This window comes from Pochonia chlamydosporia, chromosome 2, assembly GCF_001653235.2.
Source record: "Pochonia chlamydosporia 170 chromosome 2, whole genome shotgun sequence".
Lineage (NCBI taxonomy): Eukaryota > Fungi > Ascomycota > Sordariomycetes > Hypocreales > Clavicipitaceae > Pochonia > Pochonia chlamydosporia.
In genome coordinates, this window is record NC_035791.1 from 3,441,106 (window position 1) to 3,459,321 (window position 18,216).

The 18,216-nt window shown below is 49.0% G+C and overlaps 7 protein-coding genes across 7 annotated transcripts; 3 read left to right on the forward strand and 4 right to left on the reverse strand.

Moving 5' to 3' along the window:
* Positions 1 to 2,066: 2,066 nt before the first annotated feature.
* VFPPC_03136 (glutamate--cysteine ligase) lies at positions 2,067 to 4,561 on the reverse strand (the record flags this gene model as incomplete). Its single annotated transcript, XM_018282674.1, has 6 exons — positions 2,067 to 3,218; positions 3,279 to 3,987; positions 4,058 to 4,212; positions 4,280 to 4,345; positions 4,411 to 4,483; positions 4,551 to 4,561. 6 exons carry the CDS (start codon positions 4,559 to 4,561, stop codon positions 2,067 to 2,069), a joined length of 2,166 nt encoding a protein of 721 aa, XP_018147239.1.
* Positions 4,562 to 5,427: 866 nt separating this feature from the next.
* VFPPC_15610 (hypothetical protein) lies at positions 5,428 to 5,760 on the reverse strand (the record flags this gene model as incomplete). The annotated part of the gene is made up of 1 exon (XM_018293363.1): positions 5,428 to 5,760. One exon carries the CDS (start codon positions 5,758 to 5,760, stop codon positions 5,428 to 5,430), a length of 333 nt encoding a protein of 110 aa, XP_018147240.1.
* A 627-nt stretch (positions 5,761 to 6,387) lies between these two features.
* VFPPC_17531 (hypothetical protein) lies at positions 6,388 to 6,723 on the forward strand (the record flags this gene model as incomplete). The annotated part of the gene is made up of 1 exon (XM_022429231.1): positions 6,388 to 6,723. One exon carries the CDS (start codon positions 6,388 to 6,390, stop codon positions 6,721 to 6,723), a length of 336 nt encoding a protein of 111 aa, XP_022285742.1.
* Positions 6,724 to 8,237: 1,514 nt separating this feature from the next.
* VFPPC_13398 (cAMP-regulated phosphoprotein family protein Igo1) lies at positions 8,238 to 8,916 on the forward strand (the record flags this gene model as incomplete). The annotated part of the gene is made up of 2 exons (XM_018291175.1): positions 8,238 to 8,273; positions 8,485 to 8,916. 2 exons carry the CDS (start codon positions 8,238 to 8,240, stop codon positions 8,914 to 8,916), a joined length of 468 nt encoding a protein of 155 aa, XP_018147242.1.
* Positions 8,917 to 9,580: 664 nt separating this feature from the next.
* Positions 9,581 to 10,624, reverse strand: VFPPC_03137 (hypothetical protein; the record flags this gene model as incomplete). Its single annotated transcript, XM_018282675.1, has 1 exon — positions 9,581 to 10,624. One exon carries the CDS (start codon positions 10,622 to 10,624, stop codon positions 9,581 to 9,583), a length of 1,044 nt encoding a protein of 347 aa, XP_018147243.1.
* Positions 10,625 to 12,772: 2,148 nt separating this feature from the next.
* VFPPC_03139 (hypothetical protein) lies at positions 12,773 to 14,081 on the reverse strand (the record flags this gene model as incomplete). Its single annotated transcript, XM_018282676.1, has 3 exons — positions 12,773 to 13,206; positions 13,270 to 13,810; positions 13,905 to 14,081. 3 exons carry the CDS (start codon positions 14,079 to 14,081, stop codon positions 12,773 to 12,775), a joined length of 1,152 nt encoding a protein of 383 aa, XP_018147244.1.
* A 586-nt stretch (positions 14,082 to 14,667) lies between these two features.
* VFPPC_03140 (Hsp70 family protein) lies at positions 14,668 to 16,841 on the forward strand (the record flags this gene model as incomplete). Its single annotated transcript, XM_018282677.1, has 11 exons — positions 14,668 to 15,019; positions 15,073 to 15,116; positions 15,176 to 15,386; positions 15,437 to 15,605; positions 15,744 to 15,849; positions 15,906 to 16,021; positions 16,075 to 16,231; positions 16,291 to 16,427; positions 16,483 to 16,586; positions 16,645 to 16,663; positions 16,733 to 16,841. 11 exons carry the CDS (start codon positions 14,668 to 14,670, stop codon positions 16,839 to 16,841), a joined length of 1,524 nt encoding a protein of 507 aa, XP_018147245.1.
* Positions 16,842 to 18,216: the final 1,375 nt, after the last annotated feature.

Sequence of the window (18,216 nt, forward strand, 5' to 3'; positions counted from 1 at the left end):
CAGCCCTGTCAGACCTTTGCCTGTGTGGGCTGGGGGAGAGGTAATCTCAGTCCTACCGCGCGACAGTTCACTGGCTGCCGCGTGCTCTGCGCTGGATGATACGCGAGCAGGCTGCATCAGGTTGGACGGCTTGTTAAATACTTTCTACCATCCAAACAGAGCACGCAGCCACCTATGGAGTACCTTGTGACAGGACTGGACCTAATTCTTATGGAGCGGAGTACCAGGGCATCTCTCAGCCACGGAATCGGCTTGTATTGCTGCTCCTTGGCGATGCCCAATGCCTTGCCAGCGGCCTATCCTCCATCAGGTTGGTCCGAGCGGAGAGAACATACCCCCAATGCACGGCGTAGGCCAGGTAATTGACTCCATCTCTTTTTTTTTTCGGGCCATGACCTGACAGGGCCGTTTCTGGTCAATGGAGCACAGATTGATCAAGAGAAAAAGCAAAACAGTCGGATCTTGGGAAAGGAGACGCGCAAAAGCAACCTGCTCTTCATGGGAATGGGATGTCCAATCCCACTCCTATCTCACATGTCTCACAGTGAGTCCCTATTCTGACTGGTGGGTGCAAAGATGTCTTGTTCACGACTCGTAGTACCTACCAAGACCATTACCAAACCCATCCGATGAGGCTACCGGAGCAATCTGTGTCCCGCGATTTTTCAGCCATGGTGCATGGAGCACACGCAGCCATTCCAGCCAACATGAACCGCAGAAAGAAACTGAGTCGTCGTCACACACGCACGAACCCCCTTGAACAGACAAACTTGCTGGAGCATCAGCTGAGGCGACCAACCTTGTGGAGTGGCGACTCCCTCTTCGCTTAGCATGAGTCGAATGTTTATGACCCTCATTACCACTCTACATTCACTGACTCATCCCCTGGAGCAGCAGATATACCTTGGCGAAGCAGAGTTGCTCTCAAATTGCTGATTGTGTCCATCCCAAGGGCGTCTCTTGCAGCATGGCTGCGGAAAGGAATATGGTGAAGGCAAGCATGACTTGCATGATGACAGGTAATTTTCGGCACAGCCGCACCCTTTTAGCTGTGACTGAAGAGAATTATGTAACTCGGCCAGCAATCAAAGACGACTTTCCATGAGGGGGAGTCCATCTAGCTATGATTATGCTCTTGGATAAGGAGCGGTTCTAGAAGGAAATTAGTGCGTTCGTAGCGTCGGTCAATTTGATCAAAGCGTTGCAACTTTGTGGCTCACGACCCCCCCACAACGCAAGGGAACAAAAGCTTGACTTGAGCAAAAGGCTTGGCCTTCTAGTTGTGATTGCTGCCTCTGCAAATATTTCTCCGCTTATTACGTGGGCTAGGTGAGGGATTTCGCGCGCGAGCATGCACTGTTGTCAGGCATTGCATACGAATGGGGCGAGGATGGGTAGGTCATGGCCATGTTTGCAATCTGTTGGTATGGGACAGCTGGCTAAGGGGATATCTCTTCATGAAGAGTTTGCAGATCATTGTGACGCATGGGAGCTGTTCCTATGAATACGATGCTCCTCCAGACTATTGCGGTGTGTGCGAATATGGTCTCTCTGGCTCTGGGAGTTGCTTCATTGTGTCAATACCCTCAGCAAATGGAACGCTAATCGCCCAGTTGGCATTACTTACACTACGCATGTGTCATGGGCAGTGTTGGGCATCGAGGGTTTTGCCAAAGTAGATCTATACACGGGTTATCCAGAATATCCCTTCGGTGACGTGATATCTTGAATATAAAACGCAGGGAACAACGCACTCTGTTGTATAAAACAGTGAGTATCACATACTCAAATCAGGTACGCCTTGCCTACCTCCTCCTCAGCATCATCATCCAAGAATTGCATTTTATCCATGATAAAACATCAACCCCTGACTCCTCATGTCCTGTATATTGGAACCCTCTTCCCGAAAGACAAGCATTGAACCCGTGTATTGATGGCTATCGTCTTTGCCAGCAACATGCAGATACTGCCAGGGTAATTTTGTGCAATATATACAGCCTGTATGGTCAGCTATGTAATGCCCAGTGTATGGGATATCCTCTCCAAACATAATGCCAGAAACGTGGTTACTCTTTCCTATCTTGCTCCACGTCCAACCACTCACTCTTCCTCTTTCGCGAGCCATTCTCCTCAACCGCACCAGAAACCAAGTCGCCATTACCATTGCCGTTGCCGTTCTCCCCATTCGTCACGGCATCCTGCCCACACCCGCCTCTAAAACCACCCAGCAGCCTAGGCAGGCCATGGATCCCAAGACCAGCAAAGTTCCTATTCGCACTCTCTCGCTCTCCTATCGCGAGAACGGCCCCAATAAGATCATGCGTAATGACGTCGTCTACCACACTGTCATGCTTATACCGTGGGTGCGCATCGACAAAGTTCCTAATCCACCGAGCTGTGGTGTCGAGCTCGCCGCTCGCACGCTTGCTAATCAAGGAGAGGTAGGTAGCTAGCTGGCAGCGAGTTTCGACATCGACGTTCACGCTGTCGAGGTAGCTCTCCACAATGGGGATAAGACCGGGGAAGTCGCCGTCCGCGGAGCCATTGATGATTTCGTCAATGGTCATTTCGCCGTACTCCTCGTCGACAGGGAGGCCGGGGGAGCCGCAGCGGCTGGGCATGGCAGAGCCGGGGCGGGATTCGTCGCCGAAGACGGTGTTGGCGCGGGAGGGACGCAGGGGGAAGGGGTTCTTGCGGAAGTAGAACTTTTCGCGGAGGACGGCGTCGACGGCGTGGGCGCGCTCCATGTTCTCGTCGACCTTTTTGATGGGGATGTAGAAGTTGAGGTCGAAGGAGAGCATGGCGCGGGTGACGAGGACCATGAAGACGGAGAAGGCGGCGTTTTCGAAGTCGGTGACTTGGATTTCCATGGGGCGGAACTCTACGCGCCAGCCGATGTTGTTTTCGGCGGGCGGGGGCTTGAACCGCATGTGTTGCCAGTTGGTGGATTGGATGTTCTCAAAGTGGTCTGTTTTGTTGAGGTCGAGCTCCTGGAGGTCTTCCTCGAAGATGACGATGGGATCACGGATGAATAGGTGGGCGAAGTGGGTGGCGAGAAGGTCGTCCATTCCGCCTTCCATTAGTTTGGCCTTGATCTTGGGGTCGATGACTAGGTCGGGGTCCATGTATTCTGGCCGCAGTCTGGGATCTGTTGAGATGTATGTCGAGTTGGAAGCATATCGCGACTTGGGTATCCTCCACCGATCATTTTTAAGAGGCTATTTAGTCAAAATGGTTAGTTGGTTTGGTTCTTCATTACACATGTGCTGGGCACATACCTTTTCTCCTAACTCCTCGGGTGTTCTACAGTCGACCGCGCGGCTAATCTGGTTCCATCGGACGTCGGTGTTGGCCAGGAAGCCTTTGTAGATTGGTGTGGCGGCAGTCAAGGCTAGCATGATCGGACCCAGGGGGCTGAGCTGGTCGTACATTTGTCTGCCTTCAGTGATATTCTTGGCTTGAAAGGTGATCTGAAGACAGCAGCTGCCCATGCCAAATGCCATGGCATCCATGTGGATAAAGTCGTCGGGAGAAGCACCGTTGCGTACATCATCATCCTCCGGCCAATTGTGAAGGTCATAGTTGACGGTTGGGTCTTTCCAAGGGGTAGGAGTGTTCTTGTCGTGGAACACAGGCACATTGACCTGTACCTTGCGGCCACGGCGCCATCTGATATTGGCAGCCAGGGTCGGGAATCTAATATGAGGATTGGCAATCTCATCGGGAACAAATTGTGACCGAAGTTTTGATCCGGATGGAGGATAATAAGGGTCGGTGAACTGTCCAGGAATTCCTATTTGTGGGAACGTCGTCAGAGTAATGGGATGCTCGTTGGACAACATGTGGTCTTTGGCGATCTTGCGACGGAGCTTCATATCAGGCTCAACATCGAGCAGTTCCTTAAAGCCGATGCCCCATGGTTTGCCCGGCGTCGCTTCAAGCATGAAACGGCCAAACTCTGGATGAAAGACCGGCAACGGGTGAGTTCTGTACGGCAAACAAAGACGCAAACGTTAACATGGTGCGTTTGCAAATTCTGCGTATTGCGTATACTTACTTGGACTTCTGCACAGGTCCATCTTGAAGAGCAGGCACACAGCCTTCTTTGGCTAGTTCCTTATCAGTAGCCAAAGCTTCTAGAATCTGGGCTTGTCTTAGAGACAGCAGGACCTTTTCTTCATCCTTGGTATATGTGACGACCAAGTACTCGACCTTGGAAAGAGTTAGTTAGTACTAGTGAAAGCGGATATGGCATGGCGTGCGATTTGGACAATATTACCTCATCACCCCATAACATGGCATCTCGCTCCTTCCCCTTGGCCTTGTTCCATATCTCAAGAAGTTGCTGGTCAGAACTGTTAGTTTCAAGGCTGTTATACTCAGAGTATGTACACCGAAGGCACAACATACTTTGATTCCCCATTCTCGAACCTGGTCGGCTCGCTTCTTTGCCTCCGGCCATTCCAGCGCAGTTCCCAGCGCCCTGGTATTCCCGTGTTAGTGTCGTCACTCACACAGCCATGATGCCGATGTTCCGATTGGAGACTTACAAAAGACCCATGGTGACAAGATTTTGAGGGGGCCAACTGCACGATTCCCGGAGTTGAGATGTTTGAATGAATGCCTATGAATTGCCGAGGTAATGGTAGCGTGATGTTGATGTTGATGTTGGTGCTGTGGCAGATGCAACGCCTCTTGTTATGCATGCGCTTGTGGCTGCAACAGTTCAGTTGGTATGTTGCAGAGTTTTGCGATTGGGGTCCCGGATTGATTATCTCTGAACCACAGAGATTGGACGCTTCATCTATTTTGAGGCCTGAAAAATGTCGAAAAGGAGCATGAGATTCTCTCTTTAGTCCCCGCAAAAGTAAGTGTCCCACTCCGATCACATCAGCTCAGAGAAAATCTTATCTGTTGCACCGGCATACAAGACGGGTTGGTTGCTTGGCCGTGATGGCCGAGATGGCCGAGACGGAACCACGGGTCTGTGCTGTCGGGCTCCGATGGAGAAGTCCAAGTCGATGGCGATATCAAAATCGACTTCCAATGCCCGGTCTGATAATCTGAGCGACGAGCCGAAACGGCAAGGAAAAGAAAGAGAGAAAAGAAAAAAAGGCTAATAATATCTCGCGAGGTGCCGCCCGCCCTTCGCAGACCAAAAGCTCAAGTCGGACGGACTTGGATTGGATTGGAGGAGGTCAATGGCAATGGAGCTCCACAAGTCTGGACTCTTCAGTCCACAAAGTCCACAGAGTCCACAATGCCGCAATTGGGAGCCAAAAGGGCTCAGCTCAGTGCTGACAGATTTGGCGGATGCTTAGAAATCCAAAGCCCGGTTTGCCCCAGTTACTGTGCAAACTAGCTCGCCATATTTAGTCAAAGAATTGTCGACACAGGGGTTTGGATCTGGTTGGATAACAGGAGAATTCAGGTATAACGGGGTTCAAATCCAGGTACGACAGAAGAACGGCTGGATTTATGTGACGCCAAAAATGAGGCGTATCGGATGTTGAAGGTTGTCTTGCCGGCGATACCAACGTACCATGCAATCAGAGACGGCCTGCCAACAGGAAGCATGAAAAAGCACGTCATATGAAGGCCTGATGTCTGCCTCTGTTGCTGTCTCTGTCTCCCTTCAGGTCCGAAAAGTAACACAGACCAGGGACTAGTCTCTGTTCGATGTTTGGCCGAGGCAAGGAAGGGTTCTTGTTTTTGCTTGACCAGACAGTGATGATGCAAGTGATGAACTGGTTTCACCATTTAATTCTACATCATGTCTTTGAGTTGCCCGCTGTATGTACTGTACTTACAGCATCCTGTCGTAAAATCAGACAGTCATGCTGCACATACAAATCAAAGACTTGCGACACGACACCGGGTATAGATCCCGTTTACATCATCCTTGACGGTGTGCCCGACGGACCGATGTCGCAATTGTATGCACCTCTTCTTGTCACGATGTCGTGATTGACACCACAAGAGGGTGGTGCTGTCAGTGAACCATGCAACGCTGTGGTGCGTCTTTGGGTTTCCTTTCCCTATTTTTCTTACAGCAAAATATTACTGTACTTGACAATTCTTGAATCTACTGCATTTCATCAGATGCCCTGGGCACCCTCCAACCCGCATGGCATGACAATGGCCTGAGGAAACGCTCGCTCTTCTTCTTGAACACAGTTACTCCAGAGTCCGTAGGACGACTTCCCCTCCACACGGGGCCAGGACCCAGGCGACCCAGGCCTGGGGCTGGGGAGATGCCGAATGGTTCGTCGTTTAGGTGAGTTTGGATTCCGCGTTTGTCTGTTGATGTCCCGAACCCCGCAATATCACCGTCCATGGGACGGACCTAAGCTCTCTTCATCCAGTCGACCCTATCGACTGCAAGCCATGGCAGAACTTGCCCAAACTCTCGCAATAAGGCTCTGCTATTCCCGACTCGGCCAAGATAAATCTGCTTTCGCGGTTCTAGATTGGCGCAGCAGCTTTTCCCTGTGTTCTTTGCCCCTCTTGTTCGATTCTCTTTCGGCATTTGGCGAGCCGGCAAATGATGCGACCTTGTACAAGATACAGTATAAGAATCGAATCAGACCACAAGTGGGACTATGGATAAGAGTAGGACCGCTGAGAGAACTCGTGGTTCACGGTAAAGGCACGAAATCCTACCCTGAAAGAACAAATAGAACAAACACATCATTCATTCATGTATTGGCATGGGCTTGGTAATATATGGTCGTTCTTTCTGACAGCCGCCAATACCGCCTGTCCTCAGGCTTGAACGTATTTTTGATGCTTCAGAATATGTCGCCATCTCAAATGCGATTGATGGGCTATAGAACCAACCGAAAAGTATTCCGTAAATGGTGCCTCAACAATAGTCGAGGTACCCATTCCAATATAAGGAAAATTCTCAGAGGCGACTAGGCTTGGGCAAACTTGTCACAAGATGCGTGAAATGAAAGTCTGGCTCTCTAAAAAGGGGCGGGCAGACAGAGGCTAGAGTTAGGTAGCTAGCTGTGAGACCCTTTCGGCGATGCGATGGGCGGCTTGCATGTTGCATTGCCTTGTTTTTGAGTGTGTCGTCCTCCCACGACACCAATATAGTGACTAGTAGGCTTCTACTGTAATTCTCCGCAATGCAATGAATACACCAATTCATACAAAGCTGCTGATGTTGTCCACAGCGCACGTGTTGGTCGGCTCTGAGTGGGCTTGCTGCCTGGGCTGATTGCCGATGGGTTCGACACCCTGCTGCCTGGAAGTCCCGGATTACAATACTGAGGTCTGGTTGCACTGTGTCGTGTCCCTGGATCTTGAATGGGAAAGTAAACAACAGTCGTCAACGACGCAGCTGAACGCTGCCAATGAAGCACTGGGTCATGAAGCAGCAACCCAAGACTGTGAGGACATGACTCGGTCGCAACATTCTTGGCTTGGCTAAAAGCATCGTCTTGTCTGCGAGTGGTCAATGGTCTGATGACTTGGAGTGGGAGTGATAAACCTTGGAGCGGGAAGCTTCTGAGGCTTCGCCTAGCCTGGTGGCTTGAACGAAACACGGAGTAGGGAGCGGTTGGTGGTCATCGTCACAAAGTTACCAGCCAAGTGGGGGAAATTCGAAGTCGATGGATGTCTGGTGTTGTATGTATGTAATGCTCTCTGTTGCTCTTTCCTCATCCTATGCTTTGCCATCTGGTGCTTGGCTCCTGCTCTTTGTGCTCTGTCAGTGTCTCTCCAATGTGGCCCTCCATAGCTCCTGCCCATGACAGCATACCAAGTTGCCAACCCCGCCACCTCCTTCACACGCAGCAAAACAAACCAGGCCAAACCAAGCTTGAACCCACACCACACCACGGTGACGGTGACTGCTCAAGTGCTCTCTCTGGTGCTGCCCAACCACAACTCGATGTGTCTGGTCTGGCGAATCAACACTAGACCACACCACCAAAAACGATCTCCCCTCTCGGCATATCACCGACCCTCCATCCCGATAGATAACATCAAGGCCATACATCTCAATCGAAAACTCCCACGACGCATTCCATCCGTTTGGCAAGTTATTTTGTTGGACTCTTGAAGCGAGTACGGCCGTTGCTTTCGACGGCTTGGTAGCTATCAGGCGCTACTGTTAACCGTCACTGCAAACTTGACGAACCCCGCCGACTGTGCGGTTTCAACAACACAACATCTGCAACCACCGAGCCGTATAGAATATCCAACCCAAACGGTTAACGGTTTCAACCATGAACCCTCATCAGAAAAACAAGGTTGATGTCAAGGTAAGAACTAGCGGAGCAATCGGGTCACGATCACGATTCTTTCTCTCCAAGATGACGTCTCCTCTGACCACCCTGTCATAACATGACTTTATTTGTCGGCTTTGCAAAAGATGGCACGAGAGTCTTGCAATCAACTACAAATAACCTTGAGCTACCCTTTCATACTCGCCATGTCGCCGGTATCAATTTGCTGACAACTCATCCTCTATAGTCCCTCTCCCCTGAGGAGCAGCGACTCTTCCGACTATACGGCAAACTCCCCTCTCGATCCGATCACTTTGCGAAACATCTCAAGGACCGAAAATACTTCGATTCGGGCGATTATGCCATGTCCAAAGCCGGAAAAGGCGATGGTGTAGACGCAGGCGCTGTCGGCTCTCAGCATCCCGTTCCCGAAAACATCCCCCATCTGTCGTCCCCCATTAACAACGGAGCGAGCATTCCAAAGCACGGCCATCATGGCTCAATTGCGGGCATTCAAGCGGGCAGCCCAGTCAAGGAGAGCAGCTTCTTGAATCGCGAAACCAGCGCAGAGGAGAGTTCTAGCACGGGCGATGGCACAACGTCATCTACCGATAAGGAAAATACATCAGTTACTTCGGCGCCGCTACAGTCCAATGAGGGTATTCCTATTCGGCGATAGCTTCTGACGCAAATAGTCGCACCATTTACGAAAAGGCAACAATGAGGGGGTGTGTACGTAAGATGAAGATGACTTTTATTTTAACGCAGTACTGCGTCTGAGACGACACGACTAGCTTTTACTTTCTTCTATCATGTTTCTAAGTCTGGTCATTTTCTTTGTTAGTTTCGCACACATAGGTTCGCAGAGTTGGCGTTGGGTTCTGGCACAGGTGCCAACCGCCGGATTTCGTTTCCGATCATGAGGATATCAAGAAGTCGAGAAAGCAGAAAAAAAGTCGAAAACATGACCTTTTGCCCGTTGCTTCGCCCCGCAAGTTTAAAATATGGTTGAGGTATTTGATGTGTATGTTGTCCGTTGATGTTGTGTTCGTCTCAGGGAGCCTTTAACGTCTGAGGGTAGATTGTCACGGTGCACAGAGAACTTGAGCAATTGTCTTAGTGGCAGCTTGTATGTTTTGATCCGGTTCAGGCGCTGCGTGTGAGCCGAGTTGGCTCACATCGCTGGTCATTCGTTTCATCGACTCGGGGTCAACCTAGCCACAACTATGTACGTGTTAATTTACGAAGTTATGAATCAAATTTGACCAAAATCACAATTCACCATGTACACACACAATTTCGCCATTTTACCTGTTATTGATTCATTGATCTTGAGATTGATGCTACGCCAACGCCTTGACAGCCATCTCCTTTGCACCCTCAAAGGTCTTATTCCCACCAATGAAGCCCGCCGCATGGACAAACACACAACCTCCAATGCCCGAAATGCCATCCAACTCCTCGTCGCGGAAGCCCCTCCACGCCTCAGGCAAGGGCTTGCGACTTACAAAGCTATCCTTTGACTCTGGGACACACTGAATTCTCCATTTTGCGCCTGCCGCCGTAGACTCCGGGTACAAGACATACAGAACTGTAGGCTTCCCGTCCTCCAAGGTGTACAGATGGTCCTTCCAGGGTACGCTCTGGCCCTCGAAAACAAGCACCCTTCCCTCAGGGTCAAACTCGGTCCTCTTGTTAAACGCTTCCTGGACAATAGACCGGGCCGGCAGCCACGCAGACGTATAATAGTCCAGGTCGCGCTCAAACTCCTCTCCAATACGCAGACTAGCCTTCTCAAACTTGGCGTCTTCTGCCTCCTGCGCCTTCACAGGATCACTGGGCTTCTCATCGTTCCAATTGGGATTCAATCTTCCCACAACAGCGCCAAGGGTAAACCCCCCCTCGCTGTACCGCTTCTCCAGCCCCGCGGCAGAAACACCAGCAGGGTCGTACACGCTGATTCCATTGTCGTGCGCATCCAGCGCCTCGATAAAGCTCTCGTACAGCTTGTTATGTAGCAGTTCCACCTCGGGTGCATCTTCCTTCACATCCTTGCCGAGTTTCTGGGCGACAATCGCCTTGCCAAAGTGCTTGAAGACGAGGCCCGCGCTGGAGAGCTTCGTGTTGCGGCCGGGAAAGGTGGTCGTGAAGCCGCGCTGGTGGTGGTCGTAGCGGTTGCGCTGGGCGTCGTACTCGCCGCCTACGTCGACTACCGTGTGGCACGTCTCGAGGAGCTTTGGGTCGCGCGTGCGGACGAGCTCCGAGTCGTGGTAGGTTGGGAGCATGCGGAGCATGTGCACGGCGAGGGCTTCGTCGGCGTGGAAGTGGCCGTTGTGGGTGCCGATTTTGGGGCCGGTTTTGAGGCGTTTTGGTGCGGATTCGGCCATGGTTGTGATGAGGCGGCGGAGCATGAACTGAAGTAAATTGGGTTGGAAGTTGAGACGTAAGGCAGGAAAGAATTGAGTTGAACGATTGTATGATTGAGGGTCATGAAGTGGGCTTGTGTGCTGAAGGTGGGATGGTTTTCTTTCGCAGAGCTTGATGTGGGTTGGAGCTTGGTTGGCTGGCCAATCAGGTGTTGGGGATTGAAACGCAGCAAACGGAGCCTCGAAGTATCTACCTAGGTACCTATGGTATATACTATGAATACAGAGATTCCAAGGAAGAGACTGAGGAGACATTGTTGTGTGATGTGATCAATGGAAAGTCTAGCAACTGCTACGGATGAATGGTCTTGGGGGTTATATGATGAAGCTGGGACCTGTGAATGTAGTCCTGAAGGACGCTGTGAATGTGAAGTGGATGGTCGTGCTACCACAACTCAATATGGTATACGGAGTACTTCTTGTTTGTACAGCACGTCAAAAAGAATCCTTCATGAATTGACTTTGAATTATAATGGTGATTCATTTTCACATGGTCCAATATTCACTCACAATACACAGTTTGTTGCAATTCAATTTAACGGATTGTATTCCCTACCAAAATTATCATCATCCCAACATGACTCTATTTCGTATCCTTTCTTCCAATACCACTCATATCCATTCCCTCACCCTTCGTAGCCGGCCCTCTCAATCCCGCCTCAGCACCCTTATCCGTTCCAATTGATGCTTCTGTCCCGCCGGAGCCAACATTGACGTTTCTCGCATCCGCTGATTGCCAGTCTGAAGCGGTGGGTGGCTGCTCAGGAAGAGGAAGGTTGGCTTGCACCTCGGCAATCTTGTCAGCTTTAGATTCGGGCATTTTGTATTCTTTGATGAGAAGTTGTGTGTGTTGTCTATATACGCTTTGCATTAGTGTGGTGTTGGCAAATTAGTCTCGTGATGACTTACATGGTTGTTTATGATGGGTGTCAGAAGCACGTGTGATTGTAGGAACAAACAAGCTTCATCCGCTTTAGCTTGTTATTTATTTTATAGACATAGGTCCTAGAAGGATATGACGACATATTTCCATCTTTTTCCAAACCGTTTGTGACGTTTTCATGATCGCCAAGTCGTTGCCCCGCTGACGTCAATGAACCGTTGCGTCTCCAGAATTGCAACGGCTGCTTCCACAACGGCCGGACATGAGCTCCGGGTAGATCCACTGATTTGTTGGCTGTAGAGGGTGCCAAGTGCATCGAGATATTGGTGTGATGTCGAAGTACAACTTGATTTTATTGCTGAAGATTAAGGTTGGGGCGTGTGCGTGTTATGAGGAGTGGTGTGTGTGGGTGGCGTGGGTGTCTATCACCTTTCTTGGAGAGATTGTGTATTCGCTGGCAGAAGATGGTATGAAGTACTTTTTTTGTGGTGAGATATAGGTGCAACTCTTTGTGCCTGCTCCTGCGGTCAGAGTGTGGTGCAATGGAGTCTGAGGCCAAACACTGTGACCGGACATGCACTATATCACAGTACACAACTCAGAGTAGGAGTATGTCCGTGCTTCTGGCCAGTTAAATGCTGTTAGCCTCGCATTATATGAGTTTTAGCTTACATAGCAAGTCCAGATCGTGCCGTAATATCCTAGTGTATACTTAGCCGTAGACCAGTTCATCTTAAACTGCAGCAGCTGACCTACGTCTTTCGAATTGGTGTAGCAACGAGAAGGGTATAAGCTTGGTACATCACCACACTAGACTCCGGTATCTTCATTGAATAAAGTGAAGCCCAAAAGGATCCCGAAAACCTGGAAGTTGCAAAAATGTTGCAGCAATGCTGGGTGTGACATATATACACTCATCCGGATGTATGGTCCTGACTTTGAAGTAGCAATAACATGTATTCACCTGACTGTGTAACAAGCAGTAGCTACAAGGTCAGTCTCTAAACGTCTTAATGCCAGCCCTTGCGTATCATGATATCTCTCTATGAACCCAATCAAACCACATTTCACATCTTTAATATTGTGTAGCTATGTGTCTCGTATTCCGCCGTTCTCGGTCGCCATTTACCGGCCAGATAACTCAGAAGCAAAGAGGGCCTATATCCCCCTGGAGATATCACTCAGGAGTGACGATCTAGAGGTGATGTTCTCAATGTCATTGTAACTTAAGCTTGACGGACAACCACGTGGGCAGGCTCCAGAACAATCGCTTGCTCGTTGGCATTCTGAGGCTGCTTCACCAAAGCTCCAGAGACTACAAACGCAATAATGCTGGATGCATTACCTCCGTGTTCCACGCCACAAACCTCCAAATATGTTTCAAAGTCATGAAAATTGGCACCGGAGCGAAATAACTCACAACGATACCTGTCTTTAGACCCTCTCATCATGCTTCGCAGATAATACGCGTCTTTGCATAACTGAACGACCTCATTGCTAAGCTTGTCAGTGGCTGAATAGTCGGTCTCTTTACGGAGAAGGCACTGAAAAATTGCCCAAATACCATGCGCAGCGGGGCAAGGGCAGGTGTGTGCAATCTTGGTCTCATCAATCGCCTTCATCGTAGAGAGCCTCCAGTCTGTGATGGTATCGTCGGGAACTGAAGGTTGTTTTTTTTTAGAGGTAACTCATGGTGCAGGCTCAAGGGTGATTTACAACTAACCTTTTTCCTTCCTCATCAATTTTTCCAGCTTTTCAAGTGAAAGTTCAATTTGCTTAAGACCAGAATCCCCGACTGGGGAGATACCGAACAGTTTCTTTTTCAGGATTTGGTCACAAAGTATTTCAAATATTTTCCCGCGCATCTTCAAACTGCGGTCGGTAAGCGAAATGTGATTCCAAGATTCGTAAAACCGATACCAGTTCGCATTCTGCGCCGAAAGCAATGCGACATTCCGTTCAAGGTCAAGAGCGTTGCTGTGAGCGATGGCTTGGATTTTCTGTCGAATTGTAGCAAACAAGCTCTTCATCTCATCGTCAGAGACTTGTTCTGGTCCATTACTACTCAAAATAATGCTTCGTAGGTCAAACTTCTCCTTCTTGAGCATTTTGATTTCATCTTGGCAATTGTTCCATGATTCTTGCAACTCCTGGATCATCTCGCTTTGTGACCTAAGTAACGCCTCTGCCTTTTGAGCTTCATTCTTTAAATGGCGAATCTCTTGGTCCATGTCTTGATGTTGGACATTGATATTGGAATCGTCCTGTGCACTCAGTTAGGCTTCTGTCGTGTAGATGAGTTGGTATGGTGGTTTTGTATTACCTTGGGGACTGCCCCATGGTGCTGGATTTGTCAACCTTGCTAAAATGTCCGCCCATTTTGTGTCCAGGCTTGAGATTGTTTGGTTCTTCAGTCTTACAACTAGTTTGACCTTCGTAATGTTCTTGCTTCTCTTCCGAAGGACATGGCTTATCAAGAAATTCTTGAAGCCCCTGGAGTTGTTCGCACGAGCCTGAGGGATCCATAGGCGCCATGGTGAGCTGTTATTCCAAGCTTGTATTTGTCGGTAAGTGTTGGGTTGAACGTGTCTCACCGCTGCTGGAGTGTTCCCAGCAAATGAAGCGGCAGGCTTCAGAGACTTGGTAGATGGTGGAAAGAAGAGAAGTAAATTAAGAATCAGAAGTGACTTACACGAATAAATTATAGCTGTTACCATACGCTGCCGGCTGCCAGCTGCCAAGTTTGAAGTGCCAGCAGCTCACGGCTGGCATTGCTCAGACTCCTAGTATAAATTGTCAACTCCGCTCTCTTCTTCCTTAAACAAACTTCACCTCCTACCTTGATAAACGCTCATGAGTTGAAGCTCATGCAATTGTTCCTTACATCCACACCTCAGTCAATACTTCCAAGATTCCATCCTATCCGTCATCATGGCGCCAAAACATAAACGTCAACATTCAGAGTCGGATGAGCTGTTGGTGATAGCTTTGGACTTCGGGACCACCTACTCTGGTGTTGCATATTGCTTTGCAAACCAGAAAAACACCAACCCAACTGCAATCATGGATTGGCCAGGTAGTATCCCTCAGAAATTAAGACTCGTAAGATACAGCTCTCAATATGAACATAATGTACTCACATATCGTAGGAAATAGTGGCATCTCGGCCCCCAAAATTCCCACAATTATTGCTTACGATGAAGAACGACCAGAAGATTTCAAATGGGGCGCATCTGTAGATGCTCTTGAGAGTGGCATTACAGGCATCAAACTTCTCCTTGACCCAGAGCAAGCGAGACCTCTATACCTACCGTCGATCAATGTCAAGAAAAATCTCAAAGAGCTTGCCAAGCCACCGGTTGAGATTGCTGCTGATTTTATTGGAGCAATCTATAAGCATGCCTTGGCCGAAATTTCTAAAACTGTGCCCAAACCATACATGGACATGTGCTCGAAAGAATTCGTTGTGTCTGGTAAGATCTAGTTAGTCTCTTTGTTAGAGACTGCCTGTCTGACTTCATTACAGTCCCAGCTGTTTGGTCTGACGCCGCCAAGAATGCTACTCTCCAGGTAAGTTGTCATTTTGGTTCGCTGGAAACCCGAGTCTGAATCCAATTATTCTTCGATAGGCTGCAAAGTCTGCTGGAATTCACCCAGTAACTCTCATTAAAGAGCCAGAGGCAGCCGCGCTACATATCGTCAAGAGTCTTGATTTCTCCATTAAAAAAGGAGACGCATTTGTGGTTTGCGATGCTGGCGGCGGAACTGTGGACCTCATCTCATACGAGGTGGAACAGATCATACCAAAACTACGGGTCAAAGAACTGGTCCCAGGAACAGGTACGTTATATCTGGAGGATAATGATCGCTGACTTCTCATACAACTATAGGCGGTATGGCTGGGTCTCTGGGATTGAATCAACGGTTCGCTCAAGCTGTTCATGATCTAGTTGGGGACGATCAGTGGTACATTCTGAAAAAAAGCAAAGCGTGGGCAATGGCCCAAAGGCAGTTTGACCAGGAAGTCAAACGGGCTTTCAAAGGCGAACGTGATGAAGAGTATTTCATCAATTTTCCCTTGGCTAATCTTGAGGATGATCCTCCCAGTGGTCTCATATCGAGCACTTGGAGAATGACAGGGCAAGAAATAACATGTCTTTAGTAGCTAATATGATGTGTACTAACTTCATCTAACAGGGAGGACCTCCTTCGGATTTTTGACCCTCTTATCGAGGATATTCTGAGGCTCATAGAGCTCCAAGTACAGGCCATAAAACTCAAACGCCTGAAAATGGGGATTTCTGTACGTCTGTTCAGTTTTTTCCAAAGTGAAGAAAATATATTTCTGACTGGGCACAGGGCATCATGCTGGTTGGCGGTTTTGGCAGCAGTCGTTACCTCATGAGGCGAGCCAAAAGCCATTTCTTGGGTATTGAGGTTCTTCAACCCCAGGATGCTTGGGCTGCCATCGTGAAGTGAGTTTGCTCAAAGACTTAAGCTACGTGGACTATCTGACTGATTATAACAGGGGTTCTGTTCTCTCACAGCTCCCTGGTCAAGCTTGCGTAGTCAGTACTTCGGCAACTATGCACTACGGGACAAGTGCATGCGCTTCGTACGATTTGGTCGAGGATGCCGGACAACCAACAAGCGTCCGCCGAGATGGCTCAATTGGCGTACTAAAGGTGATTACTGCCCGTCATCGCGCCCCCAAGGCTGATGCAGCTAACATTGAACTTGAAAGATGGAATGGTTCATAAAGAAGGGGGACGACATCCATCGTGACCAAAAGATCAAGTTCCCTTTCTTTAGAAGCTTGGAAGACGACTACACTAGCGAGGACCTCATATTCCACGACACACTTTACCAATCCCGACATAAGTATGTATCATTTTGTATCGGAGCACTGCGCCCTTCCATTAACATAAAAACGCAGCGTGGCGCCGGTCTATCCCTCCACAGGGAAGCTGATGCGAGAAACCTGTTCTGTAAGATCTGATCTTACCAGCGTGTCAAAATCTCATATGATTCAGAAGAGAGGTTAGTGCTCTCGCCCTATATCAATTAAGCCGTACACTAACTTGAATATTTCCATCAGACCTGCTAGGCGTCCCATAGTATGTTGTTCCCCTACCTCGTGCCGGGGCCAAAACGCAGTGCGTTTTACTAATTCATGTAACTAACAGCTATGATTTGCACTTTCATCTTGTCGTCTCTCTCCAGTCTGCAGTCATGACTTTTTCCTTGGAAGTTGATGGCCAAACCATGGGATGTGTCACTGTGGACTACAAATGAGAGCCACATAGAGACGAGAAGACGACCATGGCCGGCCAGAGTTTCTTACCTCTTTTTTTGCTATAGATATCCTTTCATTGCTAAGACACATCATTACACTCATCATTACACGGATCTTCAGCACAAAACTGCCGCCTTTTAATCACGAGAACACGGGTCAATATTGGCTTGGCCACCATAATCCTAAATCCGAGGACAGGTTGTTTTGATGGGATTCAACAATTCGTTACACTGAGCCTTTGGAGCTAAATACTTGCAAGATGAGATATCAGCGGAATAACAGGGATCAGAATATCCTAATTTGACCCTAATTGAGTTAAACTTATGGGAAATTGGCTTTGCTTCGGGTTTGGGTTGGGGAATACCAAGAACTAGCGCAAAATACAAATCACATCAACTTTCACTTCTAGGCCGGTTATGCGACATGATACAAACAAAGTACACTATAATGAGGAACTGAGCCCAAACTAGCTATAGGGAATTTCTGGTAAGCATATCACTCGGAGCAGCGTCGAGAGTAATCGAAGCCGCCCGCTGAGATCGAACAGAACACAGAGCATGCCAAGGATATTACATCAGGAACCCGACACTCCCGGTACCTAAATGTCACATTCAATCTATCATAACCTCATCAATCCATACCTCAATATAAAGCCAACCTAAACGCCAAGCCCTTCCAACAATTCATTCCCGCCCATTCCCTAACTCACCCCATCCTCCTATCCGTCTCCGCAGAAGTAGCCTTCTCCCCCATATCAGGACTCAAATAATCTGCATCCTCAGCGGCTTCATACTCAGCAATCAAATCAGCCACCACCTCCCTCGCCTCATCAAACTCGTTCAAGTTCTCTGCAAACGGGGCAGTCTTTTTATATCCCTCCATAAAGGCGTTTCGCTTGCGCATGCCATCGTATTGTTTTACGATACGTTTAAACAACTATGTCTGTTAGCTCAGCACACGCACACTAGCCACTGACACATACCGTCGCAATACTCGTGTGATTGGCAAGCATAAGCCCACTGACCCTGTGGCTCATGGGAATATATGGACTCCTCTTTGTCAATGCCACTTGGATACTTGCTGGACCCCAGGGGATAAAGGTCGCGAGTCGACGTTCTCGAATACGTAGCAGACTCTTGTGGACATCTGTAGGATCTACCTCGCCCTGAATGACGTTCAGAATGGAGATGTAGCAGCTCTTTTTGCCGGGAACAGTGGAAACCATGCGGTTCTTCGGCTGGAGCAGTCGACGCATAACATCGAGGACAGTAGTCTTCCGCACCGTCTTCGCCTGTTCAACCTGGTCGCCCGTAAATGGTGTGTACGCCGTCATGAGGAAGTGGCATCTGGGAGTTGGAATGAGAGACGCAAGAA